Source organism: Nicotiana sylvestris, chromosome 2 (assembly GCF_000393655.2).
Source record: "Nicotiana sylvestris chromosome 2, ASM39365v2, whole genome shotgun sequence".
In the NCBI taxonomy this organism is placed as follows: domain Eukaryota; kingdom Viridiplantae; phylum Streptophyta; class Magnoliopsida; order Solanales; family Solanaceae; genus Nicotiana; species Nicotiana sylvestris.
In genome coordinates this window covers 97,822,717-97,846,089 of record NC_091058.1, presented here as the reverse complement: position 1 = coordinate 97,846,089, position 23,373 = coordinate 97,822,717, and the positions used below count along the sequence as shown (strand labels likewise).

At 42.6% G+C, this 23,373-nt stretch overlaps 1 protein-coding gene across 1 annotated transcript; it reads left to right on the top strand.

Annotated features, from left to right (window-relative positions):
- The first annotated feature begins 20,200 nt into the window (after positions 1–20,200).
- Positions 20,201–22,855, top strand: LOC138885296 (uncharacterized). Its single transcript, XM_070166230.1, has 4 exons — positions 20,201–20,406; positions 21,945–22,185; positions 22,267–22,437; positions 22,508–22,855. The coding sequence occupies exons 1-4, from the start codon at positions 20,201–20,203 to the stop codon at positions 22,853–22,855; spliced, it is 966 nt and encodes a 321-aa protein (XP_070022331.1).
- Positions 22,856–23,373: the final 518 nt, after the last annotated feature.

The following is a 23,373-nucleotide window of genomic DNA, read 5'->3' as shown; positions in this document are numbered from 1 at the left end:
ATCACTTTTCAAGTAATATAAATGTTGAATTTATGTATTAGTACTATATGTGTGTTGTTACCTATATGATATACTTTTGATAAATTTATTCACTAATTGCTTGGTTGAATTGAGTGAAGGAAAGTCATGGCGTTAAATCAAATCCAATAGGTAGGGTATACCCCGAAAACAATAATATTTTTGAGAGAGAGTCAATAAATATTATGACAATGATTTTATAATCCATTTAAACTCTAATAGAATTTAGAAGAAATATTCTGATTACAAAAGGTTGTATTTCATATAGATGCTACAAATAATTAATAAAGCTTTACGCTGATTTGAGATTTGTACACTTATTTAAGAAAGCAAATTTGATTTGCTAAGTTGCAAATTAGTTGTGTATAACTTTCTTGGCATGTGTTTGAAATTAAGGCTTGAGAATGAATCTCAATATTGTTTAGCCTATTATGCCACTGATTGAGGGTAAGACATCGGGATGCTCGATAATGATAAGAGTTGGGTTCTAGTCCCAATTTATTATGGTCTAACATGTCTTTATATTGGTAAGACATTGGGTTTGAGTCTCACTATACCATATTGATGATATAATGATGACTAAAGAAAAATAATATATTTTTCATTAAGGCATGAAGATTGTCCCACTTGATTTGCTCCATTCTTGAAATGAAAGTGGTAACTGTTACATCTCGCGTTTTCGTACGTTAAAATTTCATTTTCAGTTAACCAACGTAGACTCGGGATGAGATCATCGTGACGTTAACGTACTTACACTATTTATAACAAGTGATGAATAAGTGTCATGAGGGATAAAGGGGTACGCGGATTAACGAAAACGAGTTTTGTTTAAAGTGGACAATTTGGAATAAAATACAGGTCGAGCGATAATACCTGAAAATTGTGAACTAGTCCCATGCAAGGTACCATATGAATACGGTAGTATAATATATAAAGTATATATGAAGTGTTTTAAAAAATAATAATAATAATAAATAGAATTTTAAGTAATTTGTGGTAAGTTTTAAATTATGCGGGTAATTGATTAATTACTGGGTAATAGGACATTACCCCATTAACTATAAGTAGATAAAAAATTAATAAAATAACCTCTCAAACGTGGCAAGAAGCTACCAATGTCAAAGAGTGACTAAGGAGTCACTATGCCTAGGAGGCAAACTAGGATTAAGTAAGAAATGGTTGTCTTTACAATCTAATATGAATCAAAATTCCAAGAAAACAAAAACATGTTCCTTTCAAAATCTCAAGGATAATCCAAGGTGAATTATGCAGGTTAAAGTATGATATAACAATAGCAACCATCTATGAGACCAAATATCATTGAGATGGATGTTTCTACTACAACTATTTCATCTCTGGAAATGTTGTCCATTTCCCTCTTTTAACCTTAATTGGTTTAACTCTTTGGCATTTGAAACCACTGGCTCAACTTAATACAGAAAACGTTATTTCATTCCAAAGAAGCAATTTCGCTCATGAATTTCTAAGAAGTAGGGGCAAATTTCATTTAATCAACGAAGGCTTTCCAACGGAATATTATACGAAGTTTTCCCTACTCAAGGTATGTTAAGGCTCTCTTTTCTTTCTTTTGGCATGGTCTAGATTATACGAAAGAAACGAGCAAATACACGGTTTTTATAAATTATTCTATTCATAGAAATAGTAGGGGTGTCTATATTCTTGATTCCCCATGAGAATTATTATTTTCTTCTGTTCATAGGTTTCAGAATAATACGCAGTTGGAAAAATTTATCTGGAAGGAATATTGAGATTATTACGTATTTTTCATGCATTTCGTACATGTGCATTGACCCATGACCAGATGGCGTTATATACGCGTATATATGTAAATATATATATGGGATATGGGAAAAGGTTAAGGCGTTATATACGCACCACCACCTGACCAATGGTATATGATGATAATATTGCCCACAGTGACTAAAATATGATTCAAACGGCGTTATATACACGTATATATGTATGTATTCAAACAACGTTATATACGCATATATATGTATATATATATATATATATATATATATATATATATATATATATATATATATATATATGTGTGTGTATGTATATGGGATATGGAAAAGGTTATAGCGTTATATACGCACCACCACCTGATCAGCTGGTATATGTTGATGATATTGCCCACAGTGGTCAAGATGATATGATGGGATGCCCCTAGTGGCTTGATGATATTATGTACACCATACATATGCATGGCATGACATTTACACGCACGTGCATGATGTTATAAACATTTCAGTATTTACAAAGTTATTTAGATTTAAAAATGTGTTTCAGTATTCCATGTTTCATCTATGTCTTTTACGTACTAATTTCCATGCCTTACATACTCAATACATTTTTCGTACTGACGCCCTATTTCACGGGGCCTGCGTTTCATGCCCGCAGGTGCAGGTAGGCAAGCTGACGGTCCCCATTCTTAGGATCCCTGATCAGCAAGAGTTGGTGTGCTCCATTTGATCTGGAGCTGCTTTTGATATTAGTACGATACGTTTGTACATATATGTATATGAGTATGACGTGGCTCAGTCCCGTCTTTGTACAGTTATGTTTCTGTTAGAGGTCTGTAGACAGTATGTCTAGTTGGGTTGTATGTGGCCTTGTCGGCTTTCAGTTTTTGATGTATAGTTGTCTATAGCAGCCTTGCCGGCTCGCCCACTGTATTCTGCCTATATACGTACATATGCCTTGATGGCAGACTTCTTTCATGTATGTTAATTTTGTAATGCAGCAAATGTTATTCAGGTTCATATTTTAGACGCATGCTTAGGGGTGTTTGACAGGTAAGACTCAGGCGCCCGTCGCGGCCCATCGGTTTGGGTCATGACAAAAGTGGTATCAGAGCAGTTCTGTCCTAGGGTTGTCTACAGACCGTGTCTAGTAGAGTCTTGTTTATGGGTGTGTCGTGCACCACACTTATAAACAGGAGGCTATAGGACATATAGGATGTTATCCTCTCTTTTTATCTCAAGATCGTGCAATACAAGAATTCTTGTTCCTAACGATATGTTATATTTTCAGCAATTCCTCCAAAGAGTACGGCCGCCCAGAAGGGAAAGTCCGTGGCTGGTGAGACTACTAGTCGAGCACCACGAGTTACCAGGGCTCGGGGAGAATCTCATGGTGAGGTTCCATCTTAGACTTCACATACCCCTCATTTTCCAGAAGAGTTCCGAAGGGCACCAGCTCCAGCACCCGCCCCTATACATTCAGCACCTCAGCAGGATACGCCGGGTCAGGAGATGAGAGATGTTGTTTAGTTATTGACCCGATTAGTAGACGCACAGGCTCGACGTCAGGAAGCAGGTATTGGTCACGCAGATAGGTCCGTGAGCGCGAGGATTTGTGACTTTATTAATTTAGAACCTCCAATATTCACTGGAGCAGACCCGAACGAGGACCCTCAGGTATTTATTGATAGAGTACAGAGGACGTTACGGGTAATGAAGGCCACTGAGACTGAGTCAGTTGAGCTAGCTTCCTATAGACTCCGAGATGTTGCAGTTAATTGGTACGAGTCTTGGGAATTGACCAGAGGTGAGAATGCCCCTCCAGCGGTATGGCAGGAGTTTACAGAAGCTTTTCTTCGTCATTATCTGTCACCAGAGCTTAGGCGAGCCAGAGTTGATAGGTTCTTGACCCTTCGGCAGGGAAACATGAGTGTTCGGGAGTATTGTCTTCAGTTTGATTCGTTGGCTAGGTATGCTCCCACTATTGTATCTAAGATGGAGGATCGCATTCACCGATTAGTGATGGGATTAGAGCCTTACTTGCTTAACGATTGTATGTCGGTTTCACTTCATCCAGACATGGATATTTCTCGTATTCAGGCGTACGCTCAGGGTGTAGAGGAGCGTAAACAGAAACAGAGGGCCGATCGTGAGCATGATAGGGCCCAGAATAAAAGAGCGAGGTCTTCGGGTCCTTCTGGTGAATTTCGAGATGGTCAGAGGCAGCAGTATTTGAGATATCCATCCCATCCCTCGGCTAGCGCGCCCCCTCATTTTGGAGGAAAGATATTTGATCGTTCTACATATTCAGGGCCTGGTCAGAATTTTAGGGCCTCAGGTTCTCAATATAGGAGTGAGTCAAATCAGATGAGCCCACCCTTGCCACGATGTACTCAATGTGGTAAGCAGTATACCAGGCAGTGCCGTATGGGATTAGGTGTTTGTTATACTTGTGGTTATCCGAGCCACATTATGAGGGATTGTCCGATGAGAGGTGATGCAAGCATAGCTCAGCCAGCGGGATCTGTGGATGGATCGTCATCATCAGTACGCCCCCCTAGGCAAAGTCCCCAAGCACCAATGAGTCGTGATAGAGGCAGAGGCGGAGCATCTAGCTCGAGCAGCCCTCAGAACCACATTTATGCATTGGCAGGACGACAGGACCAAGAGTCATCTCCTGATGTTGTTACATGTATATTATCAGTCTCCTCATACGATGTATATCCACTAATTGATCCAGGTTCCACCTTATCATACATTACTCCATTGATTGCTAGTAAGTTTGAAATAAAACCTAAATTGGTTAAACCTTTTGAGGTGTCTACGCCTGTTGGGGACTCGGTGATAGCTAAGCAGGTATATAGGGGTTGTATAATAATAGTTCATGGTCGACCTACCGTAGCAGACTTAATCGAGTTAGATATGGTAGAATTTGATGTTATAATGGGTATGGATTGGTTGGCTTCTTGTCATGCCAATATTGATTGTAGATCGAAGATAGTCCGATTTCAATTTCCGGGGGAGCCTATTTTGGAGTGGAAAGGTAACACGGCATCGCCGAGAGGTAGATTTATTTCCTATCTCAAGGCAAGGAAGATGATCAGAAAGGGATGTATTTATCACTTAGTTCGGGTTCAGGATATGGAAGTAGAGTCACCAACCATTCAGTCCATCCCTGTGGTAAATGAGTTTCCAGATACCTTCCCTGATGAACTTTCGGGTCTCCCGCCAGAGCGAGAAATTGAGTTTTCTATTGACCTACTACCAGATACTCACCCAATATCTATTCCTCTCTATAGAATGGCCCCTGCAGAGTTGAAAGAGTTGAAAGAACAACTAAAGGACTTGCTTGAAAAAGGTTTTATCAGACCTAGTACGTCACCGTGGGGAGCACCTGTGTTGTTTGTAAGGAAGAAAGATGGTTCCTTAATAATGTGTATTGATTATAGGCAACTGAATAAGGTGACGATCAAGAATAAGTACCCGCTCCCGAGGATTGACGACTTATTTGATCAGTTGCAAGGTGCCAAGTGGTTTTCAAAGATAGACTTGAGGTTCGGGTACCATCAAGTAAGGGTCAAGGATGAAGATATTCGAAGACAACATTCAGGACTAGATATGGGCATTTTGAGTTTCGGGTTATGTCGTTCGATCTGACCAATGCCCCAGCAGTATTCATGGATTTGATGAACCGTGTGTTCAGGCCTTTCCTAGATCTGTTTGTAATTGTATTTATTGACGATATATTGGTATATTCTCGTTCGGAGGATGAGCATGTTGGTCATCTGCGTACGGTGCTCAGAGTTCTACAAGAAAGGAAGTTGTATGCAAAATTTTCTAAGTGTGAATTCTGGTTGAACTCTGTAACTTTCCTTGGGCATATCATTTCGGGTGAAGGCATCCTGGTGGATACACAAAAGATTGAGGCAGTAAAGACTTGGCCTAGGCCCACAACACCAACGGAGGTTCGTAGTTTTCTTGGGTTGGCAGGATATTACAGGAGATTTGTAGAAGGATTTTCTTCCTTTTCAGCACCTTTAACAAAATTGACTCAGAAGGGAGCAAAGTTTCAATGGACTGATGCTTGTGAACGGAGTTTCCAGGCATTAAAGGACAGGTTAACTTCAGTACTGGTTCTAACGCTTCCAAAAGGGACCGATGGTTATGTTATCTATTGCGATGCTTCAGGCATTGGATTGGGTTGTGTGCTGATGCAGCATGGTAAGGTTGTGGCTTATGCTTCTAGACAACTAAGAAAGCACGAGAAAAACTACCTGACCCACGATTTAGAGTTAGCTGCGGTGATTCATGCACTAAAGATGTGGAGGCACTACTTGTATGGCATTCATGTTGATATCTATACGGATCATAAGAGCCTCCAGTACATCTTCAAGCAAAGGGAATTGAATCTTCGTCAAAGGAGATGGTTGGAGCTACTTAAAGACTATGACGTTAATATTTTATACCATCCGGGGAAGGCAAACGTAGTTGCCGATGCTCTCAGCCGTAGATCTATGGGTAGCCTGTCGTATTTGCAGCCAGGAAAGAGGGGAATAGCTCATGAGGTTCATTAGCGAGCTAGTCTTGGAGTTCAGTTACTGGACTCATGTGACATTGGAATTACTCTTCAAGATACGGCAACATCATCTTTAGTAACTGAAGTAAAGGAACGCCAGTATGAGGATCCTGTGCTAATTCATTATAGAGATACCACTCTTCAGAAGGAGAAGACACCGTTTGTAATTACCGAAGATGGGGTCCTCAGATATCAAGGGCGATTATGTGGGCCTAATGTTGCAGGGTTGCGTCGGCAGGTTATGGGAGAAACTCATTATTCCTGTTATTCTATCCATCCAGGAACGACAAAGATGTATCATGACATCAGGGAAATATATTGGTGGGACGGAATGAAAAAGGATATAGCAGAATTTGTTGCTCAGTGCCCTAACTGCCAGCAAGTTAGATCGAGCATCAAAAACCCGGTGGATTATTGCAGGCTATGGAGATTCCGACTTGGAAATGGGAAATAATCAATATGGACTTCATCATAGGCTTACCTCGTACCCAGTGTAAGTTCGATTCGATATGGGTGATTGTTGATAGGCTCACAAAGTCAGCCCATTTTCTGCCCGTTAGAACTACGTATTCCTCAGAAGATTATGCGAGGTTTTATATTAAGGAGATAGTACGACTGCATGGTGTACCTGTATCTATTATCTCAGATACAGGAGCTCAATTTACAGCTAACTTCTAGAGGTCCTTCCAAAAGGGATTGGGGACTCAAGTAAGTCTTAGTACAGCATTTTATCCCCAGACAGACGGACAGGCTGAGCGTACTATTCAAACACTGGAGGATATGTTGCGAGCTTGTGTAATAGACTTCAAAGGTAGCTGGGATGGTCATTTGCCGCTTATTGAGTTCACATATAATAATAGCTACCATTCCAGCATTCAGATGGCTCCATACGAAGCTCTTTACAGACGAAAGTGTAGGTCGCCTATAGGGTGGTTCGACACTGGAGAATCTGGATTACACGGGCCAGACCTGGTTCAGCAAGCCATAAAAAAAGTAAAGCTTATCCGGGATCGACTATTGACAGCTCAGAGTCGTCAGAAGTCATATTCAGACGTGCGACGTCGAGATTTAGAGTTCGGGGTTGATGACTGGGTATTCTTGAAGGTGTCGCCTATGAAGGGTGTGATGAGATTTGGCAAAAAGGGTAAACTTAGCCCACGGTATATTGGGCCTTATAGGATCATTCGGAGAGTGGGCCGAGTAGCTTATGAGTTAGAATTGCCCTTGGAATTGGAGTTTGTCCATCTAGTTATTCACGTATCTATGTTACGAAAGTGCATTGGCAATCCTACCCGAGTAGTGCCCACGAATGATGTACAGATTACAGAGGACTTGTCATACGAGGAAATTCCGGTTGCCATTCTAGACCGACAAATCCGCAAGCTGCGGAATAAGGAGGTAGCCCCCGTGAAAGTGCTTTGGAGGAACAACAATGTAGAAGAAATGACTGGGGAGGCCGAGGAAGACATGAAGTCTAGATATCCCTACCTATTTCCTCTTCCAGAGAAGGGTCTGACTGAGACGTCATAACCTCAAGGTGCGTGTATAAATTTTAATGTTAATTATTGTCGTTGTCCTGTGTATCGTTGAATTATTAAGCTTCTACAAGGAGAATTGGTAGTAGTGCTATGACCAAGCCGACCCTGCCAAAGTTATGCAGATTACGGGGAGTTGAACATTCGAGGACGAATGTTTCTAAGGGGGGAAGGATGTTACATCTCGCGTTTTCGTACGTTAAAATTTCGTTTTCAGTTAACCAACGTAGACTCGGGGATGAGATCATCATGATGTTAACATACTTACGCTATTTATAACAAGTGATGAATAAGTGTCATGAGGGGTAAAGGGGTACGCGGATTAACGAAAACGAGTTTCGTTGAAAGTGGACAATTTGGAATAAAATACAGGTCGAACGATAATACCCGAAAATTGTGAACTAGTACCATGCAAGATACCATATGAACACGGTAGTATAATATATAAAGTATATATGAAGTGATTTAAAAAATAATAATAATAATAAATAGAATTTTAAGTAATTTGTAGTAAGTTTTAAATTATACGGGTAATTGATTAATTACTGGGTAATAGGACATTACCCAATTAACTAATAAGTAGATAAAAAATTAATAAAATAACCTCTCAAACATGGCAAGAAGCTACCAATGTCAAAGAGTGACTAAGGAGTCACTATGCCTAGGTGGCAAACTAGGATTAAGTAAGAAATGGTTGTCTTTACAATCTAATATGAATCAAAATTCCAAGAAAACAAAAACGTGTTCCTTTCAAAATATCAAGGATAATCCAAGGTGAATTATGCAGGTTTAAGTATGATATAACAATAGCAACCATCTATGAGACCAAATATCATTGAGATGGATGTTCCTACTACAACTATTTCATCTCTGGAAACGTTGTCCATTTCCCTCTTTTAACCTTAATTGGTTTAACTCTTTGGCATTTGAAACCACTGGCTCAACTTAATACATAAAACGTTATTTCATTCCAAAGAAGCAATTTTGTCCATGAATTTCTAAGAAGTAGGGGCAAATTTTGTTTAATCAACGAAGGTTTTCCAACGGAATATTATACGAAGTTTTCCCTACTCAAGGTATGTTAAGGCCGTCCTTTCTTTCTTTTGGCATGGTCTAGATTATACGAAAGAAACGAGCAAATACACGGTTTTTATAAATTATTCTATTCATAGAAATAGTAGGGGTGTCTATATTCTTGATTCCCCATGAGAATTATTATTTTCTTCTGTTCATAGGTCTCAGAATAATACGCAGTTGGAAAAATTTATCTGGAAGGAATATTGAGATTATTACGTATTTTTCATGCATTTCATACATGTGCATTGACTCATGACCAGATGGCGTTATATACGCGTATATATGTAAATATATATATATGGATATGGGAAAAGGTTACGGCGTTATATACGCACCACCACCTGATCAGTTGGTATATGATGATAATATTGCCCACAGTGACTAAAATATGATTCAAACGGCGTTATATACGCGTATATATGTATATACTCATGACCAGATGGCGTTATATACGCGTATATATGTATGTATATATATGTATATGGGATATGGGAAAGGTTATGGCGTTATATACGCACCACCACCTGATCAGCTGGTATATGTTGATGATATTGCCCACAGTGGCCGAGATGATATGATGGGATGCCCCTAGTGGCTTGATGATATTATGTACACCATACCTATGCATGGCATGGCATTTACTCGCACGTGGATGATGTTATAAACGTTTCAGTATTTACAAAGTTATTTAGATTTAAAAATGTGTTTCAGTATTCCATGTTTAATCTATGTCTTTTACGTACTAATTTCCATGTCTTACATACTCAGTACATTTTTCGTACTGACGCCCTATTTCACGGGGCCTACGTTTCATGCCCGCAGGTGCAGGTAGGCAAGCTGACGGTCCCTATTCTTAGGATCCCTGATCAGCGAGAGTTGACGTGCTCCATTTGATCCGGAGCTGCTTTTGATATTGGTACGATACGTTTGTACATATATATGTATATGAGTATGACGTGGCTCAGTCCCGTCTTTGTACAGTTATGTTTCTGTTAGAGGTCTATAGACAGTATGTCTAGTTGGGTTGTATGTGGCCTTGTCGGCTTTCAGTTTTTGATGTATAGTTGTCTATAGCAGCCTTGCCGGCTCACCCACTGTATTCTGCCTATATACGTACATATGCCTTGATGGCAGGCTTCTTTCACGTATGTTAATTTTGTAATGCAGCAAATGTTATTCAAGTTCATATTTTAGACGCATGCTTAGGGGTGTTTGACAGGTAAGACTCAGGCGCCCGTAGTGGCCCATCGGTTTGGATCGTGACAGTAGCAGTGCATAATAAGTTTAAATGAAGACAAGTGGTTAAACAACGAACGTGGCCATTCTAAAGATCAAAATAATAATAATAATCATCACTATGATTATAAAAGGAGAACAATAAGGGTTCTCAAAATAGTCCTTCAAAATGTGAAGACAATGTTTACCATCAAATTGGTATGAAAATAATAAAGCACGTTCCTGATTATAATCCATTCCTTGAAAAGAATGTGACTTGTGATAAGCATTGAGAATGCAAACTCATTCCTAAAGTTGAATGTGACAATATGTGATAAAATAAATGAATAAAGACATGCAATTCATGATTATATGAATACCATACAACTCACCTCTAAGGGAGGTTTGAGTGAAATAAAGAGAATAAATATTATTGTGTGGTTACATGAATATGTCATTGGTCGCGTACATATGATACGCCAAATATTATTTTGTCATGCCTTATAAAAGTTATTAAAGGCAAAATTAAAGCAAGAAATGATTTTGCTTATGATAATTCTGACTATGACAATTTATTATGACATAAGTTTCTCCGTGAAGACGACATTTACCATATGAATGGTATGATAAAAGATCTTGTAGTACAAAAGTTGTTAAGAGCTCCGAAAAAAGTAATTTGTTACTATCCGGATGAATAAAATAATTCATGACATTGATATTGTAAAGTCTCAAAAGAAACTTTTTGAATTTCAAATGTATAAGTCAAAGTGATTGGCATATTGAGACTATAAATGGAAGGAAGATTGAATATCTTCATATTTCTATAATCATACGGGGTAAATATGTAAGATTACCCGATTTTCTTTCTATTTGTACTACATAAATATAAGCATGATGCTGGAATCATATGTCACAAGTAAACTAGAGGTTTACTAAAATAAATACTAGTTGGCATGACCGGTTGACCATCCCGGTTCAATTATGATGCGAAAAATTAATTAAGAATTATATTGACATATATTGAAGAATAGAAGATTCTTCAAGAATTCTCTTGTGTTGCTTATTCTCATGATATACCAGTTAAGGTTGGGATTGAATCCCTTGATTTCTGGAACGAATAAAAGGTTATAAATATATGAGCTCAGTCACCTGCCATATGGACTGTTTACTAATATATAATTTTTAATAGATGCATCTATTCTATGGTCACATGTGCATTTGTTATCAACTTGCAGTTTGGCTTTTGCAAGATTGCTTGCTCCAATTATTAGAGCACAGTTCCAGAATATAAATTATGATGATTTATCTTGATAATACTAGTTTAAATTCAAGTTGGTTTAGTAGAAATTGCATGCCTCCAATTATAGCTAAATCATTGGTTATGAGAACAAAACTCCAAAAAAACGAATTTTGGTATGAGATGTATTATTTAATATACAACAGCACTTGTACGCATCTAGCCAAGTTATGAAAATTTCTCCCTATCACAATCGGTTCAGGGTCAGGAACCAAATAATTTCTATATAGAAATATGGATGTGCTATATGATTTATTTATGCCACCATAATGCAAAGAGATGGATTCCCAAAGAAGGTTGGGAAATGTGTTGGTGATCCCAACATTAGGGGGAGAAAATGAGCAGCTGAGAAAGTGATACGTGAAATGAATTATTATGAATACATATAAATCCTCGTACAAGAAAATATGAACTTGAAGTTCAAGTGATAATTCATTTACAAATTATGCCAGGCGCATTTGCTGACCCAAAGCTAAATGTCATATTTCAACTACTAATGCTCCAAATAGAATAAAGTCCATGAGGGACAGAGTCTATGGCACGCATGAAGCGTAACAGACCAATCGGTTCCAAAGATAAAACTCCTAGAAGGAGAGGGACAAATGTGTGTGTGAGTGTATGTGTGTGTGTGTATGTATGTATGTGTATGTGGGGTCCTATGTAACGACCCGACCGGTCGTTTTGAGCTTTTGCACTTCGCTCGCCAGTTCTCGAGCAGGACTAGCCCCGGTGGTGTATTATGACTTATGTAAGTCGTCGGTTTTGGTTTTCAGGGTAATCAGAATGAATTTGGAAGAACACTTTTCAGTTTAAAGCTTAAAATTTGAAATGTTTGACCAAGTTTTGACTTGTTAGTATATGATCTCGGATTGGAATTTTTATAATTTGGTTAGCTCTGTTAGGTGATTTAGGACTTAGGAGCGTGCTTGGAATGTATTTTGGAGGTCCGTGGAAGGTTAGGATTGAATTGGCGAAATTGAAATTTTGGCGTTTTCTGGTTAATAGGTGAGATTTTGATATAGGGGTCGGAATGCAATTCCGGAAGTTGGAGTAGGTTCGTTTGTCATTTGTGACGTGTGTGCAAAATTTCATGTCATTCGGACGAGGTTTGATAGACTTTTTGATCGAAAGCGAAATATGGAAGTTTTTGGAATTCTTAAACTTGAATTAGATGATGATTTGGTGTTTTGATGTTGTTTTGAGCGTTCTGAAGGTTGGAACAAATTTGAACGATGTTATGGGATGTGTTGGCATATTTGGTTGAGGTCCCAAGGGCCTCGGGTGAGTTTCGGGTGGTTAACGAACCAATCCTTGGTTTCGAGTGTTAGCAGATTTTTGTTGGTTTTGTGTTGCAGAAGGTTTGTTCATCGCGTTCGCGGAAAGGCTTCGCATTCGCGAAGAGTGTTCTCTTAGATGGTAAATTTTGTTCTTCGCGTTCGAGAAGGTGTAGACGCGAACGCAAAGGTTGAGCTGAGTATTCATCGCGTTCGCGAGGGGGTTGTCACGTTCGCGGTGTTTGAGCTAGTAAAGGTTCGCGTTCGCGAGTGGATCATCGCGATCGCATAGAAGGATTTCTGGGTTTGAGGCAATTGTGCTTCGCGAACGCGAGGGAGCTACCGCGTTCACGAAGGGTTAAACCAGGGCAGTCAGTTTATATTTTTAAAAACGAGGGTTTAAATCCAATATCACAAAAGCCATTGGAGAGCCAGGAGAGCCCGGGAGAAGGTGAAATTTGAGCAAATTTTAGGTGGAGCAATTGGGGTAAGTATTCTTCACTCATATTTGGTTTAATTCCATGATTTAGTCTTGAATTTCATCGTTCAATTTGATGAATTAGAGTGGAAATTTGGGAAAAATGAAAGAAAAGTTTGAAAATTCTTTTGGGGATTTGAATAGGCAATTGAGGTCGGATTTTGATGAATTCGTTATGGGTAGACTCGTGAGAATGTAAGGATTCTATTGAAGTGATTTTTATCGGATTTCGAGACGTGGGCCCAGGGGTCGAGTTTGGCCAATTTCAGGATTTTCGATGTAAATTGATTATTTTCGGGTGGGCTTTGTTCCCTTAGCATATTTTGATGGTATGAATCTGATTTTGGTTAGATTTGGAGCAATTGGAGGCGAATTCAAGGGGCAAAGGCAACAGGGACTAGAGTTTGGACCGGATTGAGGTAAGTAATGATTGTAAATGTTGTCCTGAGGGTATGAAACCCCGGATTTCACATCGTTGTGCTACTTTGAGGTGACGCACACGCTAGATGACGAGCGTGGAGTCGTGTACCATAGGGGATTGTGACTTGGTCCGTCTCGTATGATTGTTAAGTTGCGTATTTGATTGAAAACTGTTTAATATCATTGTATTTCGAAAAGTATAGCTATGTTTTAGGCGGATTGCCATATTTGGGTCTTGTGCCAACTATTTTGGACCCTTATGGGGCTTTTTAACTATTGTTCCTCACTGTTTTGACTTAATAATTGTACTCAGTCATGTTGTGTTTTATTGATTTCTTCACTCAGCCTTATTTACTAAATTTTGATACTTCAAATGATATTGTGAGCTGAACGCCCTATTTCACTGATAGTCCGAGTGGCTTGTGAGGTTAATGACTGAGAGAGGCCGAGGGCCTGGTTGTGAGAATTATATATTTATGGATCGGGTTGTGAGATATATCGGGCTGCACATCGCAGCGATATATGGATCGGGCTGCACGCCACAGATATGTGTGTGTGTGTATATGGAACGGGATGCACGCCGCAGTGATACGTTGGATCGGGATGCACGCCGCAGCGACATAGTGCTTGGGTTGTAGGAGCCCCTCCGGAGTCTACACACCCCCAGTGAGCGTAGTCGACTATATATTGGATCGGGCTACACGCCGCAGTGATATATGGATCGGGATGCGCGCCGCAACAGTTATTATATGGTACCTATTGAGCGTGAGTGCTGAGTGTGAGCGCTGATTGCTGAGAGTTGAGTCATGAGTGACTGAGTGGCTTGCCCGAGGGGCTATATATATACACATATATGATATATATATATATATATATATATATACACGCATATACGAGTGAACCTTTGCCTGAGGGGCCTGTTTATGAACTTACTGTTTTTCACTCCTTCTTAAAGTGAGTTTCTGTTGATTATGTTGATTAAATTACTGCTTTCACTCATCTTCAGACCGAGCCTCTATTGAAAATGTTGAACAAATGCTTTAAACAACTTTCATTTAAACTGAAGTTTTTACGAGGAGTTCGGAATTTAGTCACTGATTTGGCTTTGTTACTTCCTCCAAGATTAAGTCATGAGATGGTTATGAATATCTGTTTGTCGAGGGGCTGTACACGAACTATGTTTTAACCAAGGGGCCGATTATGATTTTCATCACTTTCACTATATATATTTCATTAAACCTTTATTGAAAAGGTTGGAAAGATATTTTCTAAAGGATTTTACTGAAGTTGGAAATTTAACGAAATGATTTGAATGGTATCCTGTTTTGGGAACATATTGTAACCACTGTGGTGCTATGACGTGGTTTACGTGATTTCTTACTGCTCAGTCTTCATTTACATTTATTACTTACTGAGTTGGTGTACTCACATTACTCCCTGCACCTTATGTGCAGATTCAAGTATTTCTGAGCTCTGTGGCAGATTCATCGGAGTTAGCAAGGAGTAGTTTGGTTGAAGTTAGAAGGAGTCAATCTTGATGGTTCGGTTTTGTGCAAAGGGGGTTTGTAGAGTTCTTGATGATTTCTACCACGGTTAGAGATGTATATTTTCTACTGGCATGAAGAGCATGGGATGTATAATGATTTTCTTCTAGATAGGATCAAATGGAAAAGTCCTTGGCTGGTTGAGTACGTAGTTGCTTGTAGCTCGGGGTGGATTATGAAGTTCTCATATTTATCATTGGATGGTATGGTATATACGGTATGTTGTGTGGGGTTGAGATTTGCATGTGTAAAGTCACGGTTCAACCTTGAAAGGAAGGTCATAAATTCTTAGGCAGCATGGACAGCTTCAGATGACTAGACAAATGAGATCACTGATTGGTGTGGCTTGATGAGGGTATACATTTCAGAAAGGGCGATGTATTTGAGTTATGGATGCTTTATTGGTATTGCGGCACTATATTGTTTGATCGACTGTTGATATTCAAGGTTTGCTTGGTGGCATAGAAGAATTTTTAGGAGTAACCCCTCGTGGGATAATCGAGTAGTAGGGATGTGTTAGATATTCGGGCGATGGAGTTGGGATCAAATATGGTGATTCGTGTGCTTTATGGATTTGGAGACTGGGAGTTCTCATAAACAGGTTATTTCGCGGTTGTGGACTGTAAAGAGGTGGGTAAGTTAGTCAGATGATAGTATATGCTATGATTCAGTCATTGTGAACCTTCTGAGGGTTATTTATCTGTTGTGGATGACCAGAGTTGGTGTGTGGTTCATTGGTAGGCCCAACATGGATGTGTGTTCTGGACCGGGTCGGAATTGTTGACTTCGAACTGTTATTGTTGAGAGATATGTCATTCGATTATTGTTGAGCTTATCCGTGTTCTGGAGTGATCTATGAGTTACTTTTCTATGTTATGAGGATTTGTGATTTGTGGGTTATATGCGCATATGGTGCGATTCTATTTGAGCTTTATAGCGGAATTTGAGCGAGACGGGTAATTGGGCGTTGCATGATTTGTTGCGCATTGGGTATGTTCTTTCGGACTGATATGCCATTGTGTCATTTGCTTCTCCATGGTTATGGTGATTCACTTTTGGGTGTTAGGCATCAAATTGCGCTTGGTTGATGATTTTGAGCATGGTGACTTGAGGTGTCTTATGTGAACCAGTGTTTGGATAGGGTCGCGCATTGCGGCGAAGTAATGTTGAGCTATGATCTTTCGGGTTAGATTCGTGTACTCTGGTTCTACGATGTGTGATGGGTTCTTAGCATTGTGTTGTGGTTGTACTAGTGAGCCTACGGTACAACTCTCTCATTTGATTCACTTTCCATGGTTTGAGTACATTGGGATTGTTGCTTATTGGTACACGGGTTGCACGAGTTGTGGCTTTAGATTGTATTGATGTGTCATGTCACCAGAGTAGTTGTGTTGGATTAGATGAGATCGTTGGGATCTAGAATGAATACAAACGGATTCAGTTTCAGTGTGTTAGAAGGATGATATCGATGTTCGGCTCAGAAATTTGCTATGGCCCTTGTCAAAGGAGAGGGAGCTTAATGAATGGTCGATCTGAGGAATGGTTATGACTTTCTGCGTGTTTCATTCATCATTGGAAGTATACGGAAGTGTTGAAATGAGGCTTTATTTGATAAGAGGTTTATTAGCGATATTCGGTTATTTTGAGCAACTGCTATGATTAGAAGTTATCGCTACGTGTATTTGTGTCATGTGGTATATCATGTAATTGCATCTGAGGCTACAGGTATGGTTGTTACAGCTTGTTCGGGCTTATTCAGTGTATAGATGTGGTTACCGTGAAAATGGTAACAACAATTAAATTTGTAAATGAGACTCTAAAAATACGTGATCTATTCCCGAGCCAGTTGTTAAAGCAGTTAATGCTAAGAGCGCGAAGTATAAAGATAAAATGCGAGTTAAGGCGAGGCAGTAATCAAACCAAAGGGGCCTGTTGCCCGAGCTCGGGGATGGTCGATGGGACCTCGGGGTCGGTGTTGGTATCGATCTCGGACTACCGGGAATGGTCGGGGATGGGATAACAGTTAGAGGTATGATTAAGCAAGGCTCTATATTGCCAATACTAAACGATACGGTGAAGAACAAGTAAGAAAATAACAAACACGAAGGAGGTCTCGAGCCTGCGAGGATGAACCACTTAGAAGAAAAGAGAGAGAGAGATATTATTGCACTTGTGGAGAAATGGATCAACATCAGCCCTTTACAAGATGGTATGGGCTCTTCTTGTATAGGCAAAGGAACCCGGCATGGTACAGAGTGCATTAAATGTAAAGATACGGGGATGGGACGGCTAGACAAGACATCAGGACCTAGTGATTCTAGCTGCTTGCCTCGGGAGTCCCCCGTCTTTGTAACCTTTGTTGGGCCACGGATGGATCCTTCAACCTCGGAGCCACTGCGGGACCGCGGATGATCCTCGAGATAAGGAGCCCGATCACGATCCCACAGCCTCGAGGTGTTGTCACGACATTCCGAATATACCTCCAGGGCGGGAGATGGGTTCCCCCGATTTCACCATACACAGAACGAAGTGATAAGAAACGATGTTGAATCGTCGTCTCGAGGCCATTATTGCAATGACGTCAACCGTCTAAGAGCATTAAATGTTATGTCCCAGGGAACCGTGCAGGGCCGCCATTAAATGCGGTAATCGAGAAACCCCTGAACTGCCGTAGGTTCGTCTCTTCTGCTTCTCTAGCGGTTCCTATAAATGCTCCGGTTGCTAGATACTCCCCATCTTCATCCTTCCCTTAGGCTTGTAAACCAGAATTTCGCTATTGGATACCTTTACATTTTTCCTTCTCTTTACGGAAAGGTTTTACCATTTCTCATGGCCAGGACTTCTAGGACGGTCCCTCGACGAAATGATGTTGTGTCGCCATCCCGATTGTCTGAGGGGGAAAGTAAATCGGTTCCCACTTTGGAGCAATGGAACCCTCCCGATATTGACACGTCGGATGATTTCGACATAGAAACTCCCTCGTCTACACCGGGTCGATGTGAGCACGTATCTCGATATGTCAGCGTCGTGACCAATGTTGACAAAGTGAAGGAGGACGGCCGATGGAGTAAGGCAGTAGAGGTAGAAATTCCTGACCCCAGCGACAACATTACCGACTTCAAGGATGGGTTTCTCTACATATACACTTATCCATCCACCCTGGGTCCTGATAAATCTGTCGAATCTTCTCCTTTGGAAATCGATCCAGTTATCCTTGAATTCTGCACTCAATATCGGGTGACCCTCGGTCAAATCTACTCGTCCTTTCGGAGGATCGTGTTGATGCTCAGGCATTTTACCGAAGGGGTTACAGGCGAGGTTTTTACCCTCAACCATTTGATCAGATTGTACTGCCCGCGGCTGTATCGAGGCTTAATCAAGCTTCGACAGCGGTCCAAAAAATCTTTCTTCACAAGTGTTGATGAGGGGAAGGACCGGGGATGGATGAGCAGGTTCGTTCGAGTGAGGACCTCGGATATCATCCCGGCCCGGAGGATGCCCTTTCCAGAGCAATGGAACGATCGACGTGAGTGAACTTCTATTTAGCCACTTCTCAATTATTCTTCTGTTTGTCACGATAAACCTGTTATGCTCTCTCCAGCTGTCGCTTGGCATCCCGAGGCGGTCCCAGACTTGGCGGGATGGATCAGGCGTTTGGATGCAAGGTTCCCGTATCGTCTCCGGTCTTGGACCGTCATGTCCAAGAAGCGCTGGGTGGCTAAGAATCACGGTGAGGCTTCTTCGCTGCTCGTGCTTTACCTTTTGTGTTTCTTTCCGAACTCTAAGCAGCGGCATGTTATGTCTCTTGTGCTGGTGCAGGCCTTGGGGAGAATATGCAGATGAGGCCACCCCCCGATGGTGAAGCGGAGGCCTTGGGGCCTGATATGAACAAGAAAAGGAAAGACAGGGTGACCACTGCTTGTCCTGATGAAACCGCGGCCCTAACATCTGGGTCGAACCCCGATGTTGAGGGGGAGGACGAGGATAGAAGTCCGTTGAGGAGGAGGACGAGGTCAAGTGTGAGGGATTTACACGTGTCTCAATCGGAGGCTGCTGAGTCTAGGACGGATGGGTCCGGCAGGGCTAAAGAGCTGGGGGTCCTCGAAGAGAATGTTGATGGGACTTCGAATCGTGCGGCCGAATTTGATGTGGCTTCTGCTAGCAGGACCGTTGGTCCCGATGGGTCGGGGTTTAGGACTTTCCAAGGACATGGAACGCTATTTGGAGACATCGGCGACCCGAACGATTTTATTCAGAACTTCCCAGTCTCATCAAGAGAGCTGAGGGATGCCGAGGGGGTGATTGGCGCCACGGTTGGTACTCCTTTCTGAGGGGAAGGCTTCATTGCCAACATTTTTTATGGCGTAACCGACGGAGCTGACCTCGACATTTCTGGCGCTGTTAAAGAGGCGGAGAAGTCCCTGCAGCAGGTGATAATTTTTTCCTTGCGTGTTTCTTTTCGTTTTCGGGCATCATTCATCATCTCTCTTAATTTTCTCATCGTACCGCAGTGTAAAGAGGCGTATGATCATGCCATCTTTCAGCTTCGTGAGGAACTTTCTGGCCAGGAGAAGGAGCACGATAACATTGCTTCGAAACTTCAAGACTTGGAGGCTCGTGGTGCCCAGGGAGATAAAGAGTAGGGGGAGCTTCGGGCCTCTTTGAAGGCAGCTCTTCGGGAGAAGGTCGCTCTTGCTGACAAGGTATTCTGCCTTACTCAAATCTGCCCCTTTTACTCTGTATCCATACGTGTTTTGCTATTCACATATTCACCGTCTCGCCTTTCCTTGTAGGTTGAGCAGAGCAGCTCGCGGATTAGTCAATTGGAAGCGGAGGTCTCCGGGCTGAAGGAGCGAGACTGTAACCGGGGAATTGGCGACATCCTGGGGCCTTCTCTCGGCACCCGCAGGGAGATTGCTACATTGGTTGCGGCTAAGTCTGAGGCCGAGCAAGATGTTGCCCCTTATCGGGAGGATGCGGCTACAACGCATGTAATGGTTTGTGACATATCCCTGGCGGCTGGGCAGAAACTGGCACGCGCTGTCGAGCATGCCAAGGCGAAGGCGAAGAGAGAGGCCCTGGAAGAACTCGAGGCCAGGGGCTTTGAGCTATCTGCCGACCTGGAGGAGGCCCGCGTGATGGAGGGAAGGCTGGCGCTTTTGATTGTCCCCGACGGGGGTGAAGATGCTAGTGGCGAGGAGTAGTTTCCGAGCCCCCCACCACCACCACCTCCACCCTTTTTTTGTATGCCTTCTTTTTTGTTTTATATGTTCTCCCTCCCGGGAGACTAATAGTGTAAAAAGGCGTTTTTCCTTTTTGTTAATGCACGAAAGGAGCTATTATTCTGCTAGTCCTTCTTGCTGCTTTCCCTTTCTCCTTCCCCCCTCGGAGCCTTTTCGTAGGACGGGCCGTGGGCCCTGAGACCAGCCATGTCCCGAGGTTGAGTCGATGGCTCCTCCGAACCGATACTTGCGACGTCGGGGATCTCCCTAGGTCCCTTGATTTTATGAGTCATGTGGGAGCCTGAGATGATTCTGCCGGTGCACTCCCCATGGAGAAGGTGAAGTTTAACGCGGCCAAAATTAATTGGCATTCTCGGGCAATTAAGCAGTCGTTGCTTGGCCCCTATATATTTATCTATCCGCTTTTCAAGCAGTGATTTTGCAGTTGTTTGGTAAGCCTATCTCCTTTGTAGAGCCTGGCGTTTTGTGCAAGTTCCTCCATTTCTTTGCTTTAGGGAGTTTTTGCCTAAACCCTCCTCTTCTTCTCCGTATTCGGTCGTGGCCATGGCCGCTGCTTCGACACCTGATCCCCGGATGAGGGGGATTCCTTCTTGTGTTCCACCTTTGATTGGTGCCAGCAATCCTCTCCCGATGTCGGGGGAGCGAAGACCGGAGTGTGCTATCGTGAAGGGGGTCGCCACGCCGGGGAAGCCTCCCAATGTTCCGGGCCATCGAGAACACGTGTCAAGGATTGCTTCATCGGTGAGGGAGGAGAACCTCGGGGCAATCAGGAGAGAGTGCGGATGGGAGGAAGGCGTGATTCTACAAGTACCTTCCCCCCAGGAAAGTGTTATGACGCATATTGAGGGCTTTTTGAGCGTGTATACCCATGTCTTTGCGTCGGGGTCATCGGATCGGGTCGTGCTTGATATCTGTAGAAGGTACCAAGTAACTTTGGTGCAGATTCATCCCTTTCTCTGGAGGATAGTGCAGTCGATGAGATTTTTTGCTGATAAGCCGGAATAGAGTTTACCCTCAATCACCTCATAATGTTGTACCGGCCATTACGTTATCGGGGCCTAGTTACTCTTCAGCGTAGGTCCACTCGAGCTTCCGCGTTTGGAAGCGAGGAGGACGAGGACCGCGGGTGGATGAGTCAGTTCATCCGAATCCGGATGACCGACATTATTCCCGGAGAATTTTTACCGTTCCCTGAGAAATGGAACTCCGCATGTAAGCATTCTGTTCGAACCGCCTTTCCTTTCATATGAAGCTGGCACCATAACGATGTTTTTCTGTCCTTTGTTTACAGCAACCCATTGGTCGCCCGGGGAGGTACCTGATTTAGCCGAATGGTCTCGTAGGCTGGCAGTTTGCTGGGCTCATGATAGGCACCGGTGGCGAGATCTTTCAAAAGGGAGATGGGAGGCGAAGCATCATGGTAGGTGTCTGGCGTTCCCCATCCTTTTCTGGGGACGGCTTTCTTTCAAAGATTCGTCTGATTCCTTTGTCGCAGGTGCCGAGAGTTCATTCGAGGCGAGACTGGATTCCCGAAGGAGGAAGAGAGATTACTAGCCCAAGGATTGAGGAGCGCTGGCAAAAGGAAAGTCGTCTCGTGGCACGAGAAGGCTTGCGGTGAGGCGCCTCCTCCACAACGGTTGGGGGGAAGCGATTTGGTCGGCCGGCAAGCTTCCGGGATTGATGCATCATCGCATGTTGTTTCGGCCCTTGACGAGGCTCATCGTCTTGGCCTCGTGGTGAGTTTTCGGCTGTGGTAGGGATGTTCTAGCCCCCCTGCTCCTTTCTCTTCCATTTACTTACCGGCTTTCTTTCTTTAGGCTTTTGATAAGCCCAAAGTTGTGCTGCTTCATTGCGAGGCCCCGTTGCGGGAGGCTCGAGAAATGGAAAAATCCCTCAAATTTCTGTGTGCGGCAAAGGAAAATGAGCTCGTATCTTTACGGCACGGGGCGGACCAAAGCCGTGCCCGAGAAACCCTTTTGGAGAAACAGGTATGCTACATCCCGCGTTGGCCTGTATTCCCCTTTTTATCTTGCTGTTTTTGACATGCCGTCGTTTCAGTTGGAGGACAAGGCAGAGGAACTGGAACAACTCAGGGGCGAGGTCGGCAAAGCCAAACGTGAATTCACTGAGCTGCAAGCGCATGTTCGTGCCCATTCTGAAGCCAAAGAGAGGGCTCAGGCCACGACATCCGCTCTTGATGCGCAAATTCAGGCCGCTCGTGCGAATGATTCTGCTCGAGTGAAGATGATCGCGAGACTCTCATCCGAGCTATCAAAGGCAAAAACCGAGGTGGTGAATGTTCGAGTCGAGGTCGTAATGAATAATACCAGGGCAGGGCAAAAAATGGCGGCTCATTTAAGGAGTGCCGATGCCGCTAAGGCTGAGCTGAAGAATCCCCTTGATTGAGCAAACAGCAGCAGGGAATATGAGAGGTGCATATCCCGGAGGAAGACCCTCGAGAAGATTCATGCCAGAGGCTTTGATCTTTCGGAGGAGATCGGACAAGCCAAAGGAGAGGAGTTAGATGCCAAGTTCCTAATATCCGACGATGAGGATGATGAGGAAAAGACCGTCGGGCCATAGCTACCGGAATGAATATTCCCTGCCTTCTTTGTTGTGTATATATAGCTTTCATTATACGACGCGGGCCGAGATTGCGCTTCGTCATCAATATGTAGTAATAAGAGGGGAAACCCCTCAACTTGTATCTTCTGTATTCCTGCTTGTTGGAGTCTTTACTGGGTCGATTTGATCCTAGATTTGCCCTTAGGCTTGCATGCTTTAACCGTCTTCGGGTTCAGTCTTCGAGTCGGGGTCCAACTCGAGCTTAATATACCCTCGAGTTTTGCGCTCGTTCGGGCTGGCAATGATGGTTTTTATTTCCTGCCCTTGGGCGTTTTTGCAATTTTCGGGCCCAGTCTCCG